The sequence below is a fragment of the Sphaerodactylus townsendi genome, linkage group LG05 (assembly GCF_021028975.2).
Source record: "Sphaerodactylus townsendi isolate TG3544 linkage group LG05, MPM_Stown_v2.3, whole genome shotgun sequence".
In the NCBI taxonomy this organism is placed as follows: Eukaryota; Metazoa; Chordata; class Lepidosauria; order Squamata; family Sphaerodactylidae; genus Sphaerodactylus; species Sphaerodactylus townsendi.
The window spans coordinates 22,044,068-22,065,835 of record NC_059429.1 but is presented as its reverse complement, the minus strand read 5'-3'; the positions used below and the strand labels follow the sequence as shown (position 1 = coordinate 22,065,835).

The window sequence follows — 21,768 nt, the reverse complement described above, 5'->3', positions numbered from 1 at the left end:
CTGAGGCTCTCCAGGTGTTCATGGACTACAATTCCCATCAGCCCCTGCCAGCATGGCCACGCCAAGCTGGCAGGGGCCGATGGGAATTGTAGTCCATGAACACCTGGTAAGCCACAGGTTGCAGACACTGTCTAGTTTAAATATGGATGTTTATTTTGCTGCTTGGCTTTAAATACTGATTTTTTTAGCACGGTGTAGCGTTTGTTACGTGGCGTCTTTCAAGATATTATCTGCCACCTATGCCCCTGGAAAGGATTTTTTTAAAAAAATAAGTATATGTCTGGGAAACAAGGTGGTTGATTAACAGGAGCCACCTTTTCAAAGCAACCAGAAGATGCGGAAATACATTTATTAAAAATTCCAGCAGTAGTCAGCTCTGAAAGCCAACCATGTCACAGTGGTCAGAGTCAGATCAGGGAAGATCTGGGACCCATCTTCAAATTCCAACATGAAAGTTGCTTGCTATGTGAGCTTTGGGCAGTCCCTCTCTCAGCCTAGTCTACCTCACAGGGGTGATGTTGAAAGGATGAACAAATGATGCTGCAAGCCACTTTCGGTCCCCATGGGGAGAAAACCAGAGTATTAACATTATATAAATAAAATGCTACTGTTGTCTTCCTTCAAGGGGGTTGAAGGACATTTTTATTTACATTGGATGAACTAACAAATGAGTTAAGCATCAGAAAACCCATTGGTTGCTCGGCTCGCAAAAGCCTTTCCTTTGCCAAGAACAATCGGTCGTTCTAATTCTGGAACTTTCTCCCTCACTTCTGGCCCCCAGAACATTCTAGAACCTTCTCACCCTGCATTCTCTATACAGCTTCCCTGTTGAAGTATAAAACTTAAATTAGCCGATGGTGGGGGGCAATCATGCCCCTGCTCCAGTCAAGATCACAACCACCCAGTCCCATTTCCATGCTAGAAGCCTACTTTGAAATAGAGAGGCTTTCTTGCAATCCCATCTACAAACACCCCATCCTGTCCCTCAGTCTGTGTCAGACGACGGCCTCGATCTCAGATGTCTCCTCTTCCTCCAGCATGCTGTAGGAGGCATGGGTCTGGAAGGGCCGCTGGAGAGGGTGGGCCAGCAACTTGGCCATGCAGTTGTGTAGCTCCACAGCTGGGCCCGTCAGGGACACCTCGTACTTGTAGTTAGTGCCTTTGGTGTCCAGATTGCTGAAGAAGGCACACATCTCCTGGGGGAGAGAGAGAAGCAAGACTCTGAACTTCAAGGTGGGGACTGCTCCCAGCCCAGTCCTCCCAAAGTGTGGCTTTCCTCAGAACACAAGGATCAGAGCTACAGGCTATACAGAACTCTGATGGCACAGGGATGCCTACAGAAACAAAGCAATGGCCCTGTCCCTATTGTTTGTTTGAAAACAACTTGGATCTATTGCCTCTGAATATGGAGGTTCGATTTAGTTATGGGGTTTGTGCCAATTTCCCCTCTCTCGTACAGTTTTATCCTGCCCATCCTTCAAACAACGCAAAGTGGAGCGCACAGGTCTCACATCGCCATTTTCTCCCCAACTCTGTAAGATAGGTTTGGCCAAGTGTGCGTGTCTGGGTCAAGGTTGCCGTAATGCTAAACCTACCTAAAGGCTCCGGATTAGTTCCTCCTCCAGGATAGCTTTACTGGATCAGACCAAAGTCCCAACAAGTCCAGCATCCCTTGGGATGCTTCTAGGAAGCCCATGAATAGGCCCCTGTGGCATTAGTCCACCTGATGCAGAAGAAACAGGCCTCTAAGTTTGCATGCAGAAAGTCCCTGGCTCAGTCTATAACATTTCCAGAGCCCAGAGAGCTGCTGCCAGTCTGAGGAGATCAATGACCGTCCTAATTAATGGCAGCTTCATGTGTCCATATTTATTATTTCATTCCATTTCTGTCCCATTTTTTCTCCAGCATGGTGTAGTGTAGTGGTGGTGAACCTTTGGCACTCCAGATGTTATGGACCACAATTCCCATCAGCCCCTGCCAGCATGGCCAATTGGCCATGCTGGCAGGGGCTGATGGGAATTGTAGTCCATAACATCTGAAGTGCCAAAGGTTCGCCACCATGGGTGTAGTGGATAAAAGCGATGGTCTCTAATCTGGAGATCTGGGTTTGATTCCTCACTCCTCCACATGAAGGGTGATCTTAAGCCAGTCACCGTTCTCTCAGAACTCTCTCAGTCCCATCTACCTCACAGGGTGTTTGTTGTGGGGATGGGGAGGGAAGGAGTTTGTAGGTCACTTTGAGACTCCTTACAGGGGAGAAAAGCAGCGTACAAATCCAAACTCGTCTTCTTCATTCACCATGGAATCCACTATGGCACCCCTAGGGGTTTCCAGGAGGTTTCGCAACCAGGCATTGATTGCACCTTGAACATCTTTGTTCCGGTCATGTGGTTGTGTCAGGTGCCTGTCACCCAGACCCTTGGGACCTTATCACAGTCTCCTTTACACTTATCAGCCATGTCAGCTAAACAGAACCTCTATGCTCAAGGAGTCTTTATCTGTTGTTTATCTGTGTCCACCTTTCTCACCAAGGCTCAATGCCGATCACAGAATGCAAATCAGTACAATCAACATGAGGTGACATCTAGCAAATAATTTAACAGAGAGCTACGACAGCAGAAATCTGAAACAGCGACAAGTATAAAACATGACATGTTAAACCACGCAAGAAATATTATGTAAATAGAAATATACTGCAGCGGCAGCAAGATACAAGCATATAGCAACAGCTAATACACACTGATAGTATAGTCCAGGAGGGAGGAAAGGAAGATGGCCTCCCGTTCTGCATTCTTAGTCTGTGAGCTCTAAATTTTAACTTACTTTCTGTTTAAATACAAGCAGCTGGTTCGCAGCAGCTTTCTTCTGCGTTTCCTGGCTTCCCTCTCCTGGCAAAATCTATTTGGCTGACTGCCACTGTTTAATTGCCCAAACAACGAAGGAAATGACTTTGAGGAAACGCCGCCGATCAAATCTGAGCTCTAATACCTCGAACCAAAAACCTCCCAAACAAAGTAAAATAGATGATTTTACCACCAATTATTCTCAGCAATCTCTTCATAATAAACTTGAGCTTTCAAATAGGTTTGAGGTTTTGGAAACCTTTGTTTCGGAAACTTTTGCCGCTCCCGCTGACTCCTTTTCACACGAGGTGTCTTTGCAAATGAACGAAGTTGTGAATAAAAGCACACATGAAGAGGAAAGTGTTTATCCTTCACCTCTACTCCCACTTTTAACAACCGAATGTTTATCAGCAGCAGGGAGCTCCCCTGTGTTTAATCACCATAAGCTCTCATCGGACAGCTCAGAAGTAAAGTATTTGACAGATTTACTTTCAAAGGAGGCTTTTCTTATTTCCAAGACCTTTGAGAAATTGCTTGGTTGCCTTGCTTCTCTAAGTGAGAGAGTGGGTTCTCTTGCTTCTTCCATCTCAGTATAGTCCAGGAGTCTCCAATGTGCCAACACCTTTTCTGGTGCCACCTTAAAACGTGGGGCCAGGTAGGACTTTTTCCCAGCAAGGCTGCTGGTTGACTGTACAGTTTTTAAAATGTTGCTTTGGCAGCAGCTGCCACCATAGCATAAGGATCTGAACTATGTTGCTGAAGTTAAGCTGGCAGCCATTTTGTGCCTTGCTCTACCTCCTGCAGCAGCCATTTTGTTGTTGTGCCCACTGTGCCGTGGAAACCCCTGGTAGTTCATATTTCTCCCCTCTTCCATATTCTTCAAAGAACCATCCTGTGAAGTAGGTTAGGCTGAGGAATTGTGACTGGCCCAAAGTCACTCAATGACCTTCCATGGTAGAAGTGGGGATTTGAACCTGCATCTCAGCGTTTCAATCTAACACACTACCCACTATGCCATCCTGGTTGGCCATTGCAAAAAATAGGATGCTGGACTCCAGGAGAGACCTTTGGTTTGAATCTGGCTGGGCTCTGGAAGCTCTTACCTTCCAGCTGGTCTCTTCCTCCTTGTCCTCTGCACCATTGTGGATATATAGGACGTCAAAGAAGAAGTAAGGACACTGTAGCATTTTCTGTGGGAAGAGAGAAGGGAAGACTCATGACAACAGAGCAATTAGCTTGTGGGTCCCTCTCCCTGGAGGAAGCACTTGGGAGGAGGACTTACAGCATGAGGACAAAGAAGAACACACCTTCATCTGATCCGTGATGGCAAGCTGAGGTTGGCAGGCTGGCCGGCTGTACACCAAGATGGTCCGGACCACATACGGAGGCGGGATAGTCTGGACATTCTCCGTCACTGGAAGCTCTGTCTTCTGCTGTCTATCCGGAGAGGAGGGGTGGACAAAATGTGTGTGTGTTTAGAGTCATGTTCATTCACAGCAGTCATTACCAGCATATTCAAAGCATTCTCTATCTATTATTTTACACTCTGTACATCAACCCTAGGGAGAAGACCAACATTATCATCATATTACTGGTGAAGCACTGAGAGACAAATAAAGATCATGCACCAGAGCCAAGTAGTGAACTCACACTTAGGGCAAATCTTGAATCAGGAACTTCCCAATTCACAGCTCAGCCTTTTAGCCAATCTGCTATTATCAGTTCTGTAAACAGAGACAGAGCTGCCCCCCTCACAGCGTCTGGGGGCAGGGGTCCGCCCCTGCAGCCCGGCTGCCGCCACCCCCAGCCCCAGCCTGCAGTCCCTTCTGCTCCCCCTCTGGAGAGAGCAGAAAAGACTGCTGTTCCCCCATCTGCCGAGAGCTGCTTTTATAAGCACTGAAGCTGAGAGGGTGGGGCTTAGGGGGTGTGACCACATCCCAACCAAAGGGGCGTTGCCCCACCTCCCCAAGCCCCACCCCTGGCCTCAGTGCTTATAAAAGCAGCTCTCAGAGGACGGGGATGGCAGTAGTTTCTGCTGTCCCCAGAGGGGAGGGCAGAAGGGATTGCTGGCTGGGAGCCTGGAGCGAGGCTAGGGGGCGGGGTCCTTGGGACCCTTGGCCCCACCCGTATTGATAACGACAGGGGCAGGGCAGAAGGTGCCCGAAGACAACGTGGCAGAGGACTTCCTGCTGCCTTGCCATCTTCCTGGTCACATGGAAGGCCAATATTGTGCCCTACACGTGACCAGATTAGTGGCACCTGGGGAAATAGGGTACCCCTCATCCCTAGGTAAATACACCACTGAACAGAGACATACCAACCTTGGCCTAACTCAGGAGTGTTCAACTCTGGCCCTCTAGATGTTCATGGGCTACAATTCCCATCAGCCCCTGCCAGAATGGCCAATTGTGGCTGGCTCTGCCTCGTGCAGCAGCCAATTAGCCATGCTGGCAGCGGTTAATGGGAATCATAGTCCATGAACAACTCGGGGGCCAGAGGTGGATACCCCTGATGTTTGGCGTGATGAGCTGCAAAAGGCTCCTAGTTCTAATAACTCATGTTCAAAGAAGGCTTTGAAGGCTGAGAATTTCAAGGTCCTCCGTGGAGACAGATGCAAAAAATGTGAAGTCACCACAGACCCCTTCCCCACCTTTCTCTCTTTCACGAATTCTCCCTGGACATCTAATTCTCCTGGGCAGCTAATTTTCTCTGCTTCTTGCCATACTCAACCTATAGAGGAAAACTGGTCACTAAAGACAAACAGAAGTAAAGCAGAAATTATAGTTCCGGCCTATAATCTCTTCTCACTTTCTCTGATTGTAGGGTGGCACGCAGAACTCTTTACCAGCAGCCGCCTTGGTGGCCCAGACCAGGAACTAAGTCAGGATATAAATGTGGTAAATATATAGAAAATAAATTATTCTCATCTCTGTTTGGCACGATTAATGTAATAAATTGTTCAGGCTTCTGAGCTCTTTTCAGCAAAGGAAACATTTTTCCAATGAGCAGCATTACTGTTGATTGTCACGAAAAACGTTGTGAAATTTTATTAATTAAGTCCTAGTGGGAAGTGCTCTGAAGTCCTCTGAAGATGCCAGCCACAGATGCAGGCGAAATGTCAGGAGAAAGCGATTTTGTCGGAGTGTGGATTTGAACCTAGGTCTCCCTGATCAGAGTGTAATGCTCTAACCACTGTACAATACTATCCCACATCAGAGAGCAAAGGGATTGGTGGATGGTCAAGGGGGGGTGCAGTTCTAAGTCATTTTCATGCTTGGTTTAAGACCATACAGCCTTTCAGATGGCTTATGTTTTCTGCTATTTCCTTGGATTTTATCCCATTCCATTCTGCTGTCCCACTGATTTTATTTCTGGATTTCATTATGGTTGGGATTGATTTTAGGATTAGAAAGCTGCTTCTGAAGCTAAAGCAGAAAACCGACTACTAAATACTTGATTCAGCAAGAAACACAAAAGACCAAATAGGCCGAGTTTGACACAAGACATAATCAAGGACTTGAACTTACATGAGGTTGAAAAGGCCTTCCAGATCTAAGGCAGAAATGCTAAGGCAGATTTACACAAGTTCATCTTTTCCCATAGATGCTAAGGTGGTATTAAAATCCCACCCTTTTTATACGAGCAAAACAGGAGGGTAGTGATCACCATCAACTGTGTTTAAAACTGCAACTTTAAAATCTCTAACCCATCATCTTCATCACCCAGATGGTTATAAAACCAGGCCCAATTAGATTTTGTGAAGAAGGTTAAACACTTCCCCCCACCACGGCTCAAGATGAAGATCATCATTAATTCCACTTTTTCCTGTGAGCTAGGTTGATTGGGGCTGCGGCGGGGGGGGGGGGGGGGGATAATAATCCAAGTGCTGAATCTGCATCAAAGAAGAGTTTAGATTTATACCCCCATCTTTCTCTCCTGTAAGGAGACTCAAGGTGGCTCACAAGCTCCTTTTCCTTCCTCTCCCTACAACAGACACCTTGTGAGGTAGATGGGGCTGAGAGAGTTCCAAAGAACTGTGACTAGCCCAAGGTCACCCAGCAGGAATGTAGGAGTGCGGAAACACATCTGGTTCACCAGATAAGCCTCTGCCACTCAGGTGGAGGAGTGGGGAATCAAACCCAGTTCTCCAGATTAGAATCCACCTGTTCTTAGCCACTACACCACGCTGGCACACGGTTGCTGATTCCTACATTAAAACGACCCTCCCTACAACACTGTATATTGTTTCCTTGCTCCTCTTCCGCTTCAATGACAATCTTGTCTAATGTTTTGCTCTGGGGATGACTCTTCTGAATTATCAAAAGGCCAGGATCTCCCCCCCCCCTTTTCCCTGAACAACAGAACACACAAAGAAAGGATACTGAATGTCTTGCAGACCACTGTTTCCAAATCGTATAAACAACTGCAGACCTCTCTGGGATCACAGGTGAAGCCTGAGAGCTGGAGGTGGGGGGGGAGGGGGGGCAGAAGAAGAAGGAGAAGGAGAAGAAGAGAGAGAGAGAGGAGTTACACAAGCATGTCTCTGGGCTTTGGGTCCTCCCAAAGCCACAGATGTTTTTGAATTTGAGAAAGATATTCCACTGTAACCATTATACTACCATGATCAGCATATGCCTGGGTGAAAAACATTTTGGTGGACTAACCCTAGGATTTTTCATCAAGAAATAAATGATTTAAACTCTGCGTGTATTGAAATATAAAGTTGGGTTGTTGTTTTTTAAAAGCCTGTTTTTAAGATTATTTTTGGGGTGGTTTTGATGACTATTCTATCGTCTTCTAAAAAGAGCAGCCATGACCCTAATATTGCGCCTCACTGCCTGCCCACCAGGTACCCAAATACTGCCTCCCAACCTTCCGTCTTCCTTTTCTTTCCACCTGCTTTTCCTTCTTACTTACCTAGTTCAAAGCCTAGACCCGAAACTCACACAAACCTGAAACTCACGAAGACATTGCTTCAAATGCTCTCTTCTCATTGATCTGGTTCCATCTGGATAACAGGTTTGATTTTTTGAACATCACATAATTTTTAAAGGCTTATTATTATTATTATGGTAGATTTCACAGCTGCCAGATCTTTAGCTGGTTGTTGGCCTTCATTACAATTCGAGCCTCACCCAGAGGCCTAGGAAGTTGTAATGTATCGGCATAGTATTCGTGCAGATCCCAGCAAGGCTGCCTTCTGAATTTGACCAATGTTAATTTTGTCAATTCGAAGATGTTTCAAGTGCTGCCCTAGTGTTTTCGGAATGGCGCCCAGCATGCCGATTACCACTGGGACGACCTTAGCTGGTTTGTGCCATAGACGCTGAAGCTCAATTTTCAAATCGTGGTATCTAGTGACCTTCTCGTGTTCTTTTTCAATTTATTATCATCATCATCATTATTATCATTAAGAATATTGGAAAAATGCAGTCCTCTACTGTTGGTTTTTTAGATTTCTGTGCTGCATAAGACCTCCCTCAACTCAGAGGCGTTCCTCCTGAGGAATGGCTGCTCAACCAAAAATTTGGTCTGCTGACTGATGAAGTGCTAACTTTATTAGAACAACAAGAAGTAATACTTTAATTGTCAAGAAGTCTGATGTTTTTGTTAAGGATAAAAACACTGCGATTGTGAAACAACTACATTAACTTAGGGGGGAAAGCACACACTTGGGAGTTACGCTTCTTCCTCTCTGTGGCTATAGTCAGATGCGACAGCTTTGCTCAGCTACCAGGTTTCCACTTGTCCAGTTGCCCAGCTTGGGGACAAGTACATCTCTTTCTCCTCCCCTTCCCAACAAATGTGTTAGGTCTCGATCCCGGAATCAACAAACAGGCTCTGGATTATTGATCAGTAGCGTTTATTGGAAAGGTAATGAAGCATGCAGCTTGGAAGAAGCTAGTTCTGACGAACCTGGCTTTTGCTCCCTTCTTCATTCAGAAACACACACACCCCAATTTCCCCAAAGAATGTAAGAGTTATTTCGGTGCTGCAGCCCCCCAAGGTCAGCGACAGATAAATACAGCCACTTGGACGGCCACCCCCATGAGTCAATGGAAACATCCCTTTTTCCCATGGGAGAGGAAGGTGTCAGGGATAAGCGTAGTTATCAACAAAGCGTGTGAAAGGGAGAGTAAAAATCAAAGAAGGAATGTCCCTTCACAGCATGGTAACATATAGCAGGCTCAATACATATATTTTGCAGCAATTACATTGACAGGAGTGTATTTCAATCACCTAGATACCATCAGGCTACATTGGTATAGGAACGCACCTCAATCAACTAGGTGCCATCTCTGACAAAATGACACCACCATGAAAATAGAAAGGCATTCGTGGTTATAGGGGACACTTGACAAACATTTGACCAATCCGTTGAATGATATGCCAACCCCACTCCCTTGTGAGTGAAAGGGGAAAGGCTCATATTAAGATAGTTTCCAGGTGAGCAGCTGTGTTGTTTTACAGTAGAAGAGCACGATTCAATTTCAGTAGCATCTTAATAGCCAATAAGCTTCCCAGAGCATGTACCCTGGGAATCTTGTTCATCTTTAAAGGTCTACTGGACTTGAATCTTGCCATTCTAAGACGGTGTCACACCATCTGAAATGTTTACATGTACTCACATTTTTGCTTGGAAATAAATATGTTGGCTGATTAATCAGAAAGGCCTTTTTGATCAAGCAAACATTTCTAATTGTTTGGCCAAACTTATTAAAGATTGCACCACTAATTCAATGAGATTCTAGCAAAGCACAAGATCACAGCTCACCCAACCCTCGTACCATCTTAGCTGCAAAAGCCAAGAGACTTCCAGAAGGCTGCACTCTCCTAGTCCCCATGCTCATGAGGATAAGAACTTTGCATTTACTGGAATGACAGTGGCGACTGCAAGTTCTATTCCCGTTAACAAATTCTGCAGTTGCATCAGGGAAAATACAATCCTTGGCTTTGGAGAGCCGCCCATGAGAAATAGATCCAAGTCAGGAAACACAGTCCATGTTCGTAACACAGAAGATCAACAGCCAGAGCACAATATCTGAAGCCACTGACACATACAACAGGCCCAACATACCCATGTGACGTCATTGTTGACCACCACCAGCGCAAACTCGTGGCTCTTGTCAATCTTGTGCTTGGTCCGAACAAACATCTCTATCATCTTCTGGGAGATGTTCAAGGCATTTGTTTTGGACCTTATGTTAGAGGGGAAGAAAAATAACAAAATAAGGCACCTCTCTGGCATCCACTATCACCTCCTAGTTCCATCACTTTTCCAGTTCAACTAATGGGAGTTTTGTTCCACGTTAGTCTTTCTCTCTAACCATGTTTAGTTGGAAATATTACTCATGTCTGGGGCAACATGAAACCCTTGCCCAACCTGTCTAGTCAAAGCTAGCCCAATTTCATCAGATCTCAGAAGTTAAGCACCCTGTTAGCAGTTGGGTGGGAGACCACCAAGAAAGTTCAGGGATGCCACACAGAGGCAGAAAATGGCTATCCTCCTCTGTTCATCTATCTCAGTGATGGCGAACCTATGGCACGGGTGCCAGAGGTGGCACTCAGAGCCCTCTCTGTGGGCACGCACAAACAGAGTTCATCATGTGGGGGGGAAATCGATTATTAGCATTAAACCGAAGACCTAATTTTGGGGAAGCAGTGTAGGTAACCCTGTTAAGCGCTGTTAAACCCCATTGATTTTCATGCAAAGAACTAAAGCGCGATCCTTTACCTGGGAGTAAGCTTGGTTGCTGACAATGGGGCTTGCTTCTGAGTAAACCCTCCTAGGGTCGTGATTCACCCGTTGGAAGAATTGCATGGTTGCTTCAAAGCAAAGCCAACAACTAACACCAAGCTTACTCCCAAGTAACGCACGCCTCGGAGCCAACCATTTTTTCTAAACTAAAATCTCAGTATTCAGGTTAAATTGCCGTGTTGGCACTTTGCGATAACTAAGTGGGTTTTGGATTGCAATTTGGGCACTCTGTCTCGAAAAGGTTCGCCATCATTGATCTATCTCCTTGAAAACCCTACAGGTCACCACAAGTCAGCGGTGATTTGATGGCAGAAGAAGAAAGCTAGTGAGGAAATTTTTTTAAAAATTAAGCTGAGATGCTGGGGTTATCCCAGCTATGCCTTCTGAGGCAGAGAGCCTCCTTTTTCTTAAGGTAGGAGTCTAGTGTGTGCGTGGATGTTTGTCATCAAGTCACACTGCATGGACTGAGAAAGTTCTTAGAGAACTGTGACTGGTCCAAGGTTACCCAGCAGGCTTCATGTGGAGGAGTGGGAAATCGAACTCGGTTCTGCAGGCTAGGGTCTGCTGCTCTTAACCCCTCCACCATGCTCTAAACCAGCCATTCTCAACCAGGGCTCCCTGGTACCCTGGGGTGCCGTGAGCATGTCCCAGGGGTACTGCGGCAACACTACCGCCCCCCCCTAATTTTTGTGGTGTCTCCCACCGGTGCCAGCAAGGACATGGAGCTGGCCCATGGGGCAGGGCCTGCCACAAAGTCAGCAGCCACCACCACCCCCAGTGCTTCCCTTCACCCTGGGAGGGGAAGGTGGGGTGTGTGGCAAGCAGGGGCAATGGGAGGGAAAGGTGGAGGGTGGCGGCAGGGGTACCGTGAGATATGAAAAGTGAGGTCAAGGGTACCCTGACCTCGAAAAGGTTGGGAAACACTCCTCTAAACATTTCTCTCCTAAAAATCAACAATGAGGAAAAATGTTCCTACCGGTATAGATGCAGCTCCTTACCCGTTAAAGGAGTCAAGTTTGGAGAAGGACATTTCTTCAGCCAGGTCCAAGCAGATAATCTGAGAGGGAAAAAGAACAGAAGAAAAAATGAAGGGGGTGGGGGGGCTCACACTTGGCCAAGAACAATGTCCAGAAAACCAGAGCAGGTCAGAGAGTAAACTGGAAATGTAGATCATTGTCAAGGTAAGATGAGATCTGAGTGTTTGGGGGCCAGGGGATGGGAGGAAAAAACAACACAGAACCTTTCCCTGATCCTTCATGCACAAAAGAAAGGGGAACTATTCAGATATTTGGGAAGAAAATAAACTAACAAAATAATTTCTTTTCTGGAGCAAACAGTAAAGCTTCTTAAAAAAACAAGATGTGTTGTACTTTATTCTGGTTTTAACTAGATTTTAAAAAACTATTATTGTAAGAAGCCTCGGACCCATAGAAAAGGCAGCTTAGAAATCCTCAAAACCTTGAAGGAGCTAAACATTTCCCTCTGCCATAAAAACGGCATGTTTTTTTGTTTGTTCGTGTCTCCCTGACCTGCACTCTTAACTAGCAAGAGAACTTGTAGGTTTGATCTCGAACCTCTGAAGTCAACTTATACCAGATCAAACTGCAGATCCATCTGGGCCAGTGTTGTCTGTTCTGACCAGAAGCATTTCTCCGAGACATTGGGCAAGGAAAGGCCTTTTCCAACTCTAACTGGAAATCCCAGAGTCTGGGCTTGGGACCTCCTGCATACAAACAAGGGATGATTCACCAAACTAAGCACACTCAACTGCGACAACATTTAATGAGGGTTTTCACAGTCTACAGTCATGTCTGTTAAGGCCAAGATCTGTACCCAGGTACTGAGACTGGACAGTAACTCTCTTCCCAAGAGATACCCACCACTTTCTCAGGGCAGTTCACCCGTGGCGTCTTGACTTGGAACTCTGCGGGGGGCACAGGGGTTGGCCAGCCCGTGTTGTCGGCAGCAGGAGCTGTGGCAATCTGTGGGCTGTCGTTGGTGCTAGCGGCCTCCCCTTCTCCTTCACTGCGGCTCCCCACGCTGGCTTGGGTGCTCAGGGTGCGGTCTTCAGCTCCCTCGGGGTTAGAGCGGGTCCTCGGCCGGCTCTCTACCGTTGTTTTCTCCTCATCTTCCTCAGTTGCACTGCTAGGCTCTGAGGTGTCCATCAGAGAGCCACGATCCAGGGGGGAATCCAGGATTGCTATTTGAGAGGGCCCCTTGTAGCTGAAAAACAGAGCAACACAGCAAAGAATCCCAGTGAGGAACACAGCAAAGGATCCCCGTGAATTCTTACAGCATGCAATCCTTTCTTCTCCTCCAACTTATCACTTTTTAAAAAAGCATTTTGGTTTATATAAAATTCTCCTACAATTTACTCAAGTTTTTGTTCTGCTGTTTCCCCAAGGAATATGGTTCTTTCTCCTCCATTTTAATCTCACAACCCCGTGAGCTATGGCAGGCTGAGCGTATAGGCCGCTCAGTGAGTTTCCATGGTAGAGTGGGGATTCAAGCCTGGGTTTCCCAGATCCTAATCCAACGCTAACCACCACACCAAACTGGTTTCTGAACAACTTCAAAACAACAACAGGAACAATACCAACAGCAAAGCTCATAAGAGAGAATCATCCCTGTTTCAAATTGCTTGCATGAAAAGAGCTGCCGAGGAAAATCAGCAAGCAAATGGAAAAGATGCTTCGGCTTCTTACACCATTGGAGGGCTTTCAGTTGGAAAAGCAGATGTAACAGAAGCCAGAACAGGAGTTCGAAACTATTAAAATGTAAGAAACAAGGTTCAGAAAAGGCACAGCTGAATCTGATAGCTTCCTCTCCCAATCTCCCACCTTTTCGCCAGCTTCTCTCACCCTTCCAGCGCCCACCACAAACTCCCCCCAGCACTCACAACCCTTTACTCTGAAGCCTTCTAAACTTCCCATCTATTTGCTTTCCTCAAAACCTTCCTCCCAGACCCTACCATGACCTTCTTTCTTCATTAACGATACTTCCTTCCCTGGCTATTGCAGCTAGCAAGATGAGCTTTGCAAGAGCTCACCTCCCAGGCAAGCTCTTTGAGATGAATGTTTGCAAACAGATCAGAATAACTTGCTTTCCTAGGCAGGTTTATTCAGAAGCAAGCCCCAGTCTGCTTGATGGGCCAACTCCCAAGTAAGCACGCCTGGCCAAAGAAAAAGAGATCTGCAGAAAACAGAATTTAAGAAATGCATGGGTGCAGAACCACGGGCACAACTCAAGGGGTTCTTAGCAGCCGTGAAATAGCGCTTTTGCAGCGACAATTTCAATCTGAGGGAGGGGCAAGCTGCATCGCAAACGCCATTAGTCTCGCATCGCTGCCCCACCGACCCCAAGTCCAGAATCCATCAAAGCCTCCATTGCTCCGGCCCCCTGACAAGACCCTCACCCTATGACCTGCCCCCACTTTTGCAATAAGACCACCGTTTCAGATCCTCAAGCCGCTCCAAGGATAATTTGCAAACAAATCCGGAAATATATCAGAGGGAAGGAAATGACCGTCCCTCCCCTCTCCTCCAAAGGGCTGCTGGGAAATGTAGTTACCAGCGGAAGGCAGGAGTGTAGTTTGCAATTTTGGCCAGGATGGTGGGAACCTTGTCAGAGAAATAAGGAAATGTAAATACAAATAGAAGTGTTGAGTTGTTCAATTATATATAAGATTAATATATAAGATTAGACACAGCCAGAGTGCAACGTGTGTATTTTTGAGTTTATTTGGGCTAATGTTGACATTGCACTCTTAAAGATAGTTGGTGATTGTCAGGATGGTGGGAAACCATATTTCTCACCTCTCCTTTGTTTGTGCTTTTTTTAAAAAAAGAAGCCACTGTTCATGCTCAAAGCTGCATTGCATTTTTCCCCTTCAAAAAGCTGCTTCGCTTTCCATTAGAGGGGTCTGCACTGAAGACGAAGCACGACTCATAAATATCTAAATGAATGGACATCTTTTTATTGAGTCTGTGTGAGTTTTATTATGGGGTAGGTATGCCAGGAATTATGCCCAAGCTCCAGACTACAGAGATCAATTCCCCTGGGGGAAATGACAGCTTTGGAAGGTGGACTGTAGGGCACAATGCCCCATTGACCTTCTTCCTTCCCAAACTGCACCCTCCCAAGCCTGTGCCCCCAAATTTGTAGGAATTTCCCAACCCAGAGTTGGCAATCTTGTCTGGCATGGTATTTTGGGACGGAGGACACTTTCTCTGTTGACACTTTCTCCACTAGTCCCTTGCAAAATTTTATAAGCCTGTCACACAGTTACAAGCATAATTCATAAGACCGGGTACTTTTACTAAATCGTGTAAAACACATCCCCTTGTGTAAAAGTGCAATTTGTACTTCAAAGGTTTGGTATATTTGGTGAAGGTACATACATATCTAACCAAAGATTGTTGTTTTGTGATGCATGGTTTTTAATATTTGTAATTTGATTTTAACCTTTGGATTATAACGTTAGCTTTTTTGGTAACTGACAATGACAATGATGACCAGAGGTGGGATCCAGCAGGTTCTCACAGGTTCCCGAGAGTAGGTTACTAATTATTTGTGTGTGCGGAGAGGGGGTTACTAATGGGTGATTTTGCCATGTGATTTTTGCCTTAGTTACGCCCCTCCTCTCAGCAGTAGCGCACAGAACTTGAAGCAGTCTAGCAGGAGGTGCACCGGCGTGCGTGGCAGCCTGCGCCTGCGTGCATTCGTTTCCCGCCCAAGGACCGGCGCAGCGGCTGCGTCCTTTGCCATAGCCCCGCCCAGGAATGTCCAGCCACGCCCCCATTGTGCCCTGCCCAGCCCCATTGGCGCTACACCACAGTTTGAATCCCACCACCATGGGAACCTGTTACTAAAATTTTTGGATCCCACCACTGGTGATGACTATGCATATCTCTTTTTCTCAACCTTTTTGGTTATGGGCAATCCACGCGGGGGGGGGGGGGAGCAGTTTCCCAGTGGCTGAGGACATCTCTGCCTGGCACTGCTGCCCCACAGCCGCACCTCCAAAAAGGGTTTCAGGGACCAACTCCCAAGTGGTTTTTGGGTTGGAATTTTCTCCCCTTCTCTGGCTTGCTTTGTTTTTGGTGATGGCAACCCTACCACCATTACCAATCAGTTGACTCTGGGGGCAAATCAGAGGTTCCGGCACCATTTCAGCTTGGGAAGGTGGAGCAAGTGAAAGGCTTGTGTCTTCTACCCACACTGCGATCTTAGTGAGAAAGGGGCCCCTGTGCACACAGCTATTACATTCCAGTGCTATCCATAGGGGATATAGGGACTTGAAAGCCATTAATTGGTCTCCTTCAAACAAAAGTTTTAGTCTCTTTTTCCCCCAAAAACCTTTCTTTCCCTTTCTTCCTGATTTGGATTTGCAAATCCAGAACATCCCAGTTTTGTTCAAGGGCAGGCTTAAAGCAGGCAAGCGAGTAAGTAAAAGTGAGTCAATAAAGAAAGAAAGGGGGGGGGGGACCATACAAAAGAAGATCACTAGCACAACCCCTTCCTTTTCAGCTGCAGACAGGAAATTTGGGCGGTTGTGGAACAGGAAAGAACAGGCTGCAGGGATCTCAGTATACACTGCTGTTGCAATGTGGATCCATCGTGGAGGCATTACTGTGTATTAGGAGCTGAGAGGGAGGCCCAAGAAGCAGGAATGGAGAAGGTAACTAGGGGATCGGGTCTAAAGGGAAGTGCCTTCTTGACGCCACTGGATTTGTGGTAGCTCCTTGGTAAATTCCTTTCACCCCCTACACTTATTTTAAGTCCATAAACAGTGACTCCATCCGATTGTTGTCCACTGTCAACCTTACCTGTTGGCGATAAAGTTGCCGGGTCCTAGTTGGGAAATACTTGGAGATTTTGAGGGTGGAGCCTGTGGAGGGCGGGGTTTGGGAAGGGGTGGAGCTTCAATGGGGTATAATATCATAAAACCCACTTTCCAAAGTGGCCATTTTCTCCAGGAGAGTTGGTTCCTGTTGCCTGGAGATCAGCTGTAATCCCAGCAGATCTCCAGCTCACCTGGAGGTTTTCGGCCCTAGGTGTTCAGCTATCTAGGTTGTGATCCCAGAGCATCATGCCCCAATGGTTCTTTTCAGCGATTCAGAGGGCACCCTTTTTGGATATTGCAATCAACTTTTCTTGCTCCTCTTTTGCAAATATTACCCTTCAAATAGTTCCATGGGGGGGTAGAGGCTTGGTCCCAGCAGGTCTCAAGTCCAAGTTATCTGTGTATAGAGAGAACAGACTGATGCAAACGAGGCATTGTTACTGTGGAAAACAGGAAGGCGTTGGCTTGCTCCTGTTTCCTTTGCTTACTTGACAGCCTGTCTGATCGCCTTCCTTCATTCCCAAAATAACTGAGAAGGGGTGGGCTGGATCAGTTGCTCCAAGCCGGTAGCACAAGCATGGTGGTGTCACAAGCAAGACAGAGTTTGGATCCGTGCTGAACTTGCCTCTTTTAATAGGATACCCTTCAGAGCTTGAAGGGGCGTAGGCATGTGTTTTTACGATACCCACTTTCAGATGGGGCCTGGAGTTTTCCTGGAATTTTAATTGATCTCCAGACTACAGAAATAAGTTCTCCTAGGCCGTTTCTGCACAGTCAAAATATCCCTGGGTAGAACCGGGATCTTACATACTGGGGCTATTTTATCCCGATTTCTGCCTCTGCATGACTCCCTGCTTCTTCCCAGGAGTCAAGCTAGGACCGGGAGGTTATGCTCCAGTTGACTCTGCACAAGTCCAGGGTGTTTGCATTTGTTGGTAACCTGATCCTCACATTAACAAGAGCTGGTTCAATTAAGTGTATGATTTGGCAAACCTAATATTATTTTCAGGAGCCTGATGAGAGTTCTTGTCTTTCTACAAACACATCTGCACCAGACAAGCTTTGGAGCTGTCCTAATAGTCTGACCTGGCAACTGTAGGAATTATTGTGCTGTTGGAGAAGCAAAGAATCTCTCAGCACCCAGATTATAATCCTGGGGATCAACCATCAGTTGACGGCACATAAAGGATCTTTCCAAACATTGCATGTAGTGAGAAATTTCAGAGTGCTTTCAGTGTGGATGGGAGAATCCTGGAGATTTACACCATCTGTGTAATTAATTGTTTTATTTACATGTAGGGGGAGAGAAAAGGCAAACAGGCTTTGCTGACAGGCTGTGCCTTCAATCCCATGCCAGACACCAACGAGAGACTCATATCCCCAAGACACTTCACCTTCGACCAACTCACAGTCTCCCTTCTTCTTCTAAACTGTCAAGTCTTGTTTTTTCTCTGTGCATGACACACAAAATTTTATAGGGATGCCAACTCCTGCTTAGGAATTATCTGGAAATTGGGGAGTGGAGGCTGGAGAGGGGGAAATTTTGGGGAGGGGGGAGTGAAGCAGGGATGTGATGCCATAGAGTCCACCCTCCAATGCCGTTGTTTCCTCCGGGGGAACCGATCTCTGTATTTTGGAGATCAGTTGTAATTTCAGGAGAATTACAGGCTTCATCTGGCAGGTGGGTATCCTAAAACACACACCTGCATCCAGTGATGAAGGGAGGGGAAACTGCACCCGGGGCATGAACTGCCCACGCGCTCTCTTCTGCCCTGCTTCGACACGCCCCGCCCCAACTTGTGACTGCAATGGCGGCGCCCGGGGCGAGCTGCCCCAGATGTCCCCATTGTATCTACGCCTCTGCCTGTATCCGCTGAAGCTCTGAAGGCTATTGATGGGAATGTGCCTTAAACATTAGAAGAAGAAGAAGAAGAAGAAGAAGAAGAAGAAGAAGAAGAAGAAGAAGAAGAAGAAGAAGAAGAAGAAGAAGAAGAGGAGGAGGAGGAGGAGGAGGAGGAGGAGGAGGAGGAGGAGGAGTTTGGATTTATATCCTCCCTTTCTCTCCTGCAGGAGACTCAAAGGGGCTGACAATCTCCTTGCCCTTCCCCCCTCACAACAAACACCCTGTGAGGTAGGTGGGGCTGAGAGAGCTCCGAAAAGCTGTGACTAGCCCAAGGTCACCCAGCTGGCGTGTGTGGGAGTGCACAGGCTAATCTGAATTCCCCAGATAGCTATCTTTGATAGAAGAACTGAAACTACCCAGTTCTTCAGCAGAGAAAACGCAGCAGAGTTATATATAAAAAGGAGTTTTAATAAAGTTCTAAATATAAAAACTCAGGCTACAAAATATATATTTATAAAAAGAAGAAGACAAAATGGTCACGTGCTACAAAGCCCTGGCAAGAAAGCAAGAGTACAGAAATAAGCAAACAAGGAAAAAATATAGAAACACAGCACAGGATACAATAATGTGGCATAAGGATAAGGAGCAAAAGGGAGAGGAAAAAGGAAGGAGAGATAAGGGGCATGGAGAAGCTACACCATAATATGCAGCATTGCAGATCACCCTCCATTAACCAGTTAACTGCCCACTGCCCTGCATTAACATACAGCAACCAAATGGTACAACTATCTTGCTCCTGCATTTACTTATACAAGGGATGTCAAATATTCTAACAGTCTTCATTAGAGCAGACCTCCTTTTCTTAGCTCCTCTGGGTCTCAAAAATGCAGCCTGATATCAGGAGATACCCCTGTTCTAACCTTTTCATTCCCACTGAAAAACATCAGCCTTCCTAAGTGATTATTCCAGAATTCCTCTAACACAGGAGGAATCCCTTGGCTAGGAGCTATAACAACACATGCCAGCCGCGTTTGTGCAGGACATGTCTGGGTCACTGTGCCCAGAACCACTCTAGAACATCTCTGGTTCTCCACTAACCCACCCCAAAGCCCTAAGGTGATCTGTGATTCTGTTCTTCCTTATCGTTTCAAGGAAGACACAGAGCCTGCAGAGGAGAGATTCCAGGAAAAGGCTTCGGACGAGGAGATCTTGCACTACGAACAAAACATCACGGAATTGTCGCTCACCGTCATCAACCTCCACGGCAAACTTGAACACCTGCAACACCAGAAGGCCAGGTAAGTCCAGAGGTGGGATCCAGCAGGTTCTCACAGGTTCCCAAGAGTAGGTTACTAACTATTCGTGTGTGCCGAGAGGAAGCAGTCTAGCAGGAGGTGCACCGGCGTGCATGGCAGCCTGAGCCTGCGTGCATTCATTTCCCGCCCAAGGACTGGTGCAGCGGCTGCGTCCTTGCCACAGCCCCGCCCAGGAATGCCCCGCCCCCCGGAATGCCCGGCCACGCCCCATCGTGCCTCGCCCAGCCCCATTGGCGCTACGCCACAGTTTGAATCCCACCACCATGGGAACCTGTTACTAAAATTTTTGGATCCTAACACTGAGTAAGTCCCCTCCTGAGATCCCCTGTGCTCTCTCAGGCCCGAATCTTGGAATCATAGGCTGATTTTGCACTTTCAAAATTCTCTGTGGTATATCTGGGAGCTTGCTGCAGGGCTTCTCACCCTGCTCGTAGTTCCCCACAACTCCCCAGCTCTTCCTTCACTCCAGCCAGGAATGCTGTGGGAAACCCTGAGAGATTCCCCACAAGCCCGGGATCTTTTCCACGCTGTCCATGTCCCCCCTTGGGAATGTTACCTCACTGTGCGTCTTTACAATCTTCTCTTCCAGTTGCCTCCTGCTTCTAACCTAGGGTTGACAGGGAAGGGATGAGGAAGTAGGGCTGCCAGCTCCTAGTTGGGAAACCCCTGGAGATTTGTAGGTGGAGTCTGGTGAGGACAGGGTCCTCAGTGAAGGACAAGGCCAGAGAGTCCACTTGAAGAAGAAGAAGAGGAAGAGGAAGAGGAAGAGGAAGAGGAGGAGGAAGAGTTTGGATTTATATACCCCCTTTCTCTCCTGCAGGAGACTCAACGGGGCTGACAATCTCCTTGCCCTTCCCCCCTCACAACAAATACCCTGTGAGGTGGGTGGGGCTGAGAGAGCTCCGAGAAGCTGTGACTAGCCCAAGGTCACCCAGCTGGCATGTGTGGGAGTGTACAGGCTAATCTGAACTCCCCAGAGAAGCCTCCACAGCTCAGACGGCAGAGTGGGGATTCAAACCCGGTTCCTCCAGATTGGATACACGAGCTCTTAACCTCCTACGCCACTGCTGCTTGAAGGAGGAGGAGGAGGAAAAGGAGTAGTAGTAGTAGTAGTTTAGATTTATACCCCCCCACCCAGCTGGCGTGTGTTGGAGTGCACAGGGGCTAATCTGAATTCCCCAGATAAGCTTCCACTGCTCAAATGGCAGAACAGGGAATGAAACCCAGTTCTCCAGATTAGAGTGCACCCTCTCTTAACCACGAAGCCATCCTCTCTAGGGAAACTTATCTCAGTAGTCTAGAGATCAACTGTAATTCCAGGAAATCTCCAGGCCCCACCTGGAGGCTGGCAACCCTGTGTGTATGTGTGTGAAAGAGGTAGGCTTTGATGTTATATGGAATTCTCACCTGTCTCCCTTGGAGGAGGGCGGCCCTCGGTCCAGAGCAGAGGCTTTGGGAGGTGGGAAATCCCAGAAATCATCTCTCCTTCCTTCCAGAAAGGATGAGGACTTTTCTGACCTGGGTTCAGAATACATGGCGAGCCTCCCCCGGTGTGCTCCGCTTTTCCCAAACGTGTCATTGGCCCTGCCACCTCCGGTTCACATTGAGGAAGGTAAGAAAGACTTGCTGCGAATCTGGAGTCAGATACGGTTCATCAAGGTGATTCTGAAGAAACTTATTCCTCTGTGTGAAAAGAGATTAGATCGGGTCTTTAAAGTCAATTGGTGACAGAGGAAAGGCTGGCCAAATGCATCTCAACATTCCCGTATTTTGAGTAGGGTTGCCAGTCTCCAGGCGATGGTTAGATCTCTCCCAGAATTACAGCTGATCTCCAGGTAACATAGATGGAGAAAATGGTTGCTTTGGAAGAAGAAGAGTTGGATTTATATCCTTCCTTTCTCTACTGTAAGGAGACTCAAAGGGGCTTACAATCTCCTTGCCCTTCCCCCCTCACAACAAACACCCTGTGAGGTGGGTGGGGCTGAGAGAGCTCGGAAGAACTGTGACTAGCCCAAGGTTACCCAGCTGGCATGTGTTGGAGTGCACAAGCTAATCTAGTTCACCAGTTAAACCTCCACAGCTCAAGTGCCAGAGCAGGGAATTAAACCTGGTTCTCCAGATTAGAGTGCACCCGTTCTTAACCACTACACCATGCTGGCTCG

General features: G+C 47.1%; 2 protein-coding genes across 5 annotated transcripts in view; one reads left to right on the top strand and one right to left on the bottom strand.

Moving 5' to 3' along the window:
* Positions 1-610: 610 nt before the first annotated feature.
* On the bottom strand, positions 611-14,150 carry BABAM1 (BRISC and BRCA1 A complex member 1). Of its 4 annotated transcripts, XM_048498542.1 has the most exons (10): positions 14,018-14,109; positions 13,652-13,794; positions 12,483-12,825; positions 11,601-11,659; positions 9,922-10,042; positions 7,226-7,304; positions 6,371-6,395; positions 4,151-4,280; positions 3,947-4,033; positions 611-1,196 (listed from the first exon to the last, which is right to left on the bottom strand). In XM_048498542.1, exons 3-10 carry the CDS (start codon positions 12,765-12,767, stop codon positions 996-998), a joined length of 987 nt encoding a protein of 328 aa, XP_048354499.1. In that variant the 5' UTR covers positions 12,768-12,825; positions 13,652-13,794; positions 14,018-14,109; the 3' UTR covers positions 611-995. The 4 variants fall into 4 exon arrangements, with proteins under 4 accessions (XP_048354499.1, XP_048354500.1, XP_048354498.1 ...); XM_048498543.1 differs by lacking the exon at positions 13,652-13,794 and having other exon boundaries at positions 14,036-14,150; XM_048498541.1 differs by lacking the exon at positions 13,652-13,794 and having other exon boundaries at positions 14,018-14,132.
* Positions 14,151-16,164: 2,014 nt separating this feature from the next.
* USHBP1 (USH1 protein network component harmonin binding protein 1) overlaps positions 16,165-21,768 on the top strand; it is a 67,545-nt gene continuing 61,941 nt past the window's right edge. The window contains exons 1-3 of the mRNA XM_048497810.1: positions 16,165-16,282; positions 19,443-19,588; positions 21,103-21,218. Of these exons, the coding sequence (XP_048353767.1) occupies positions 16,274-16,282; positions 19,443-19,588; positions 21,103-21,218 (271 nt within the window). The 5' untranslated portion in view covers positions 16,165-16,273. The remainder of the gene's footprint in view (positions 16,283-19,442; positions 19,589-21,102; positions 21,219-21,768) is intronic.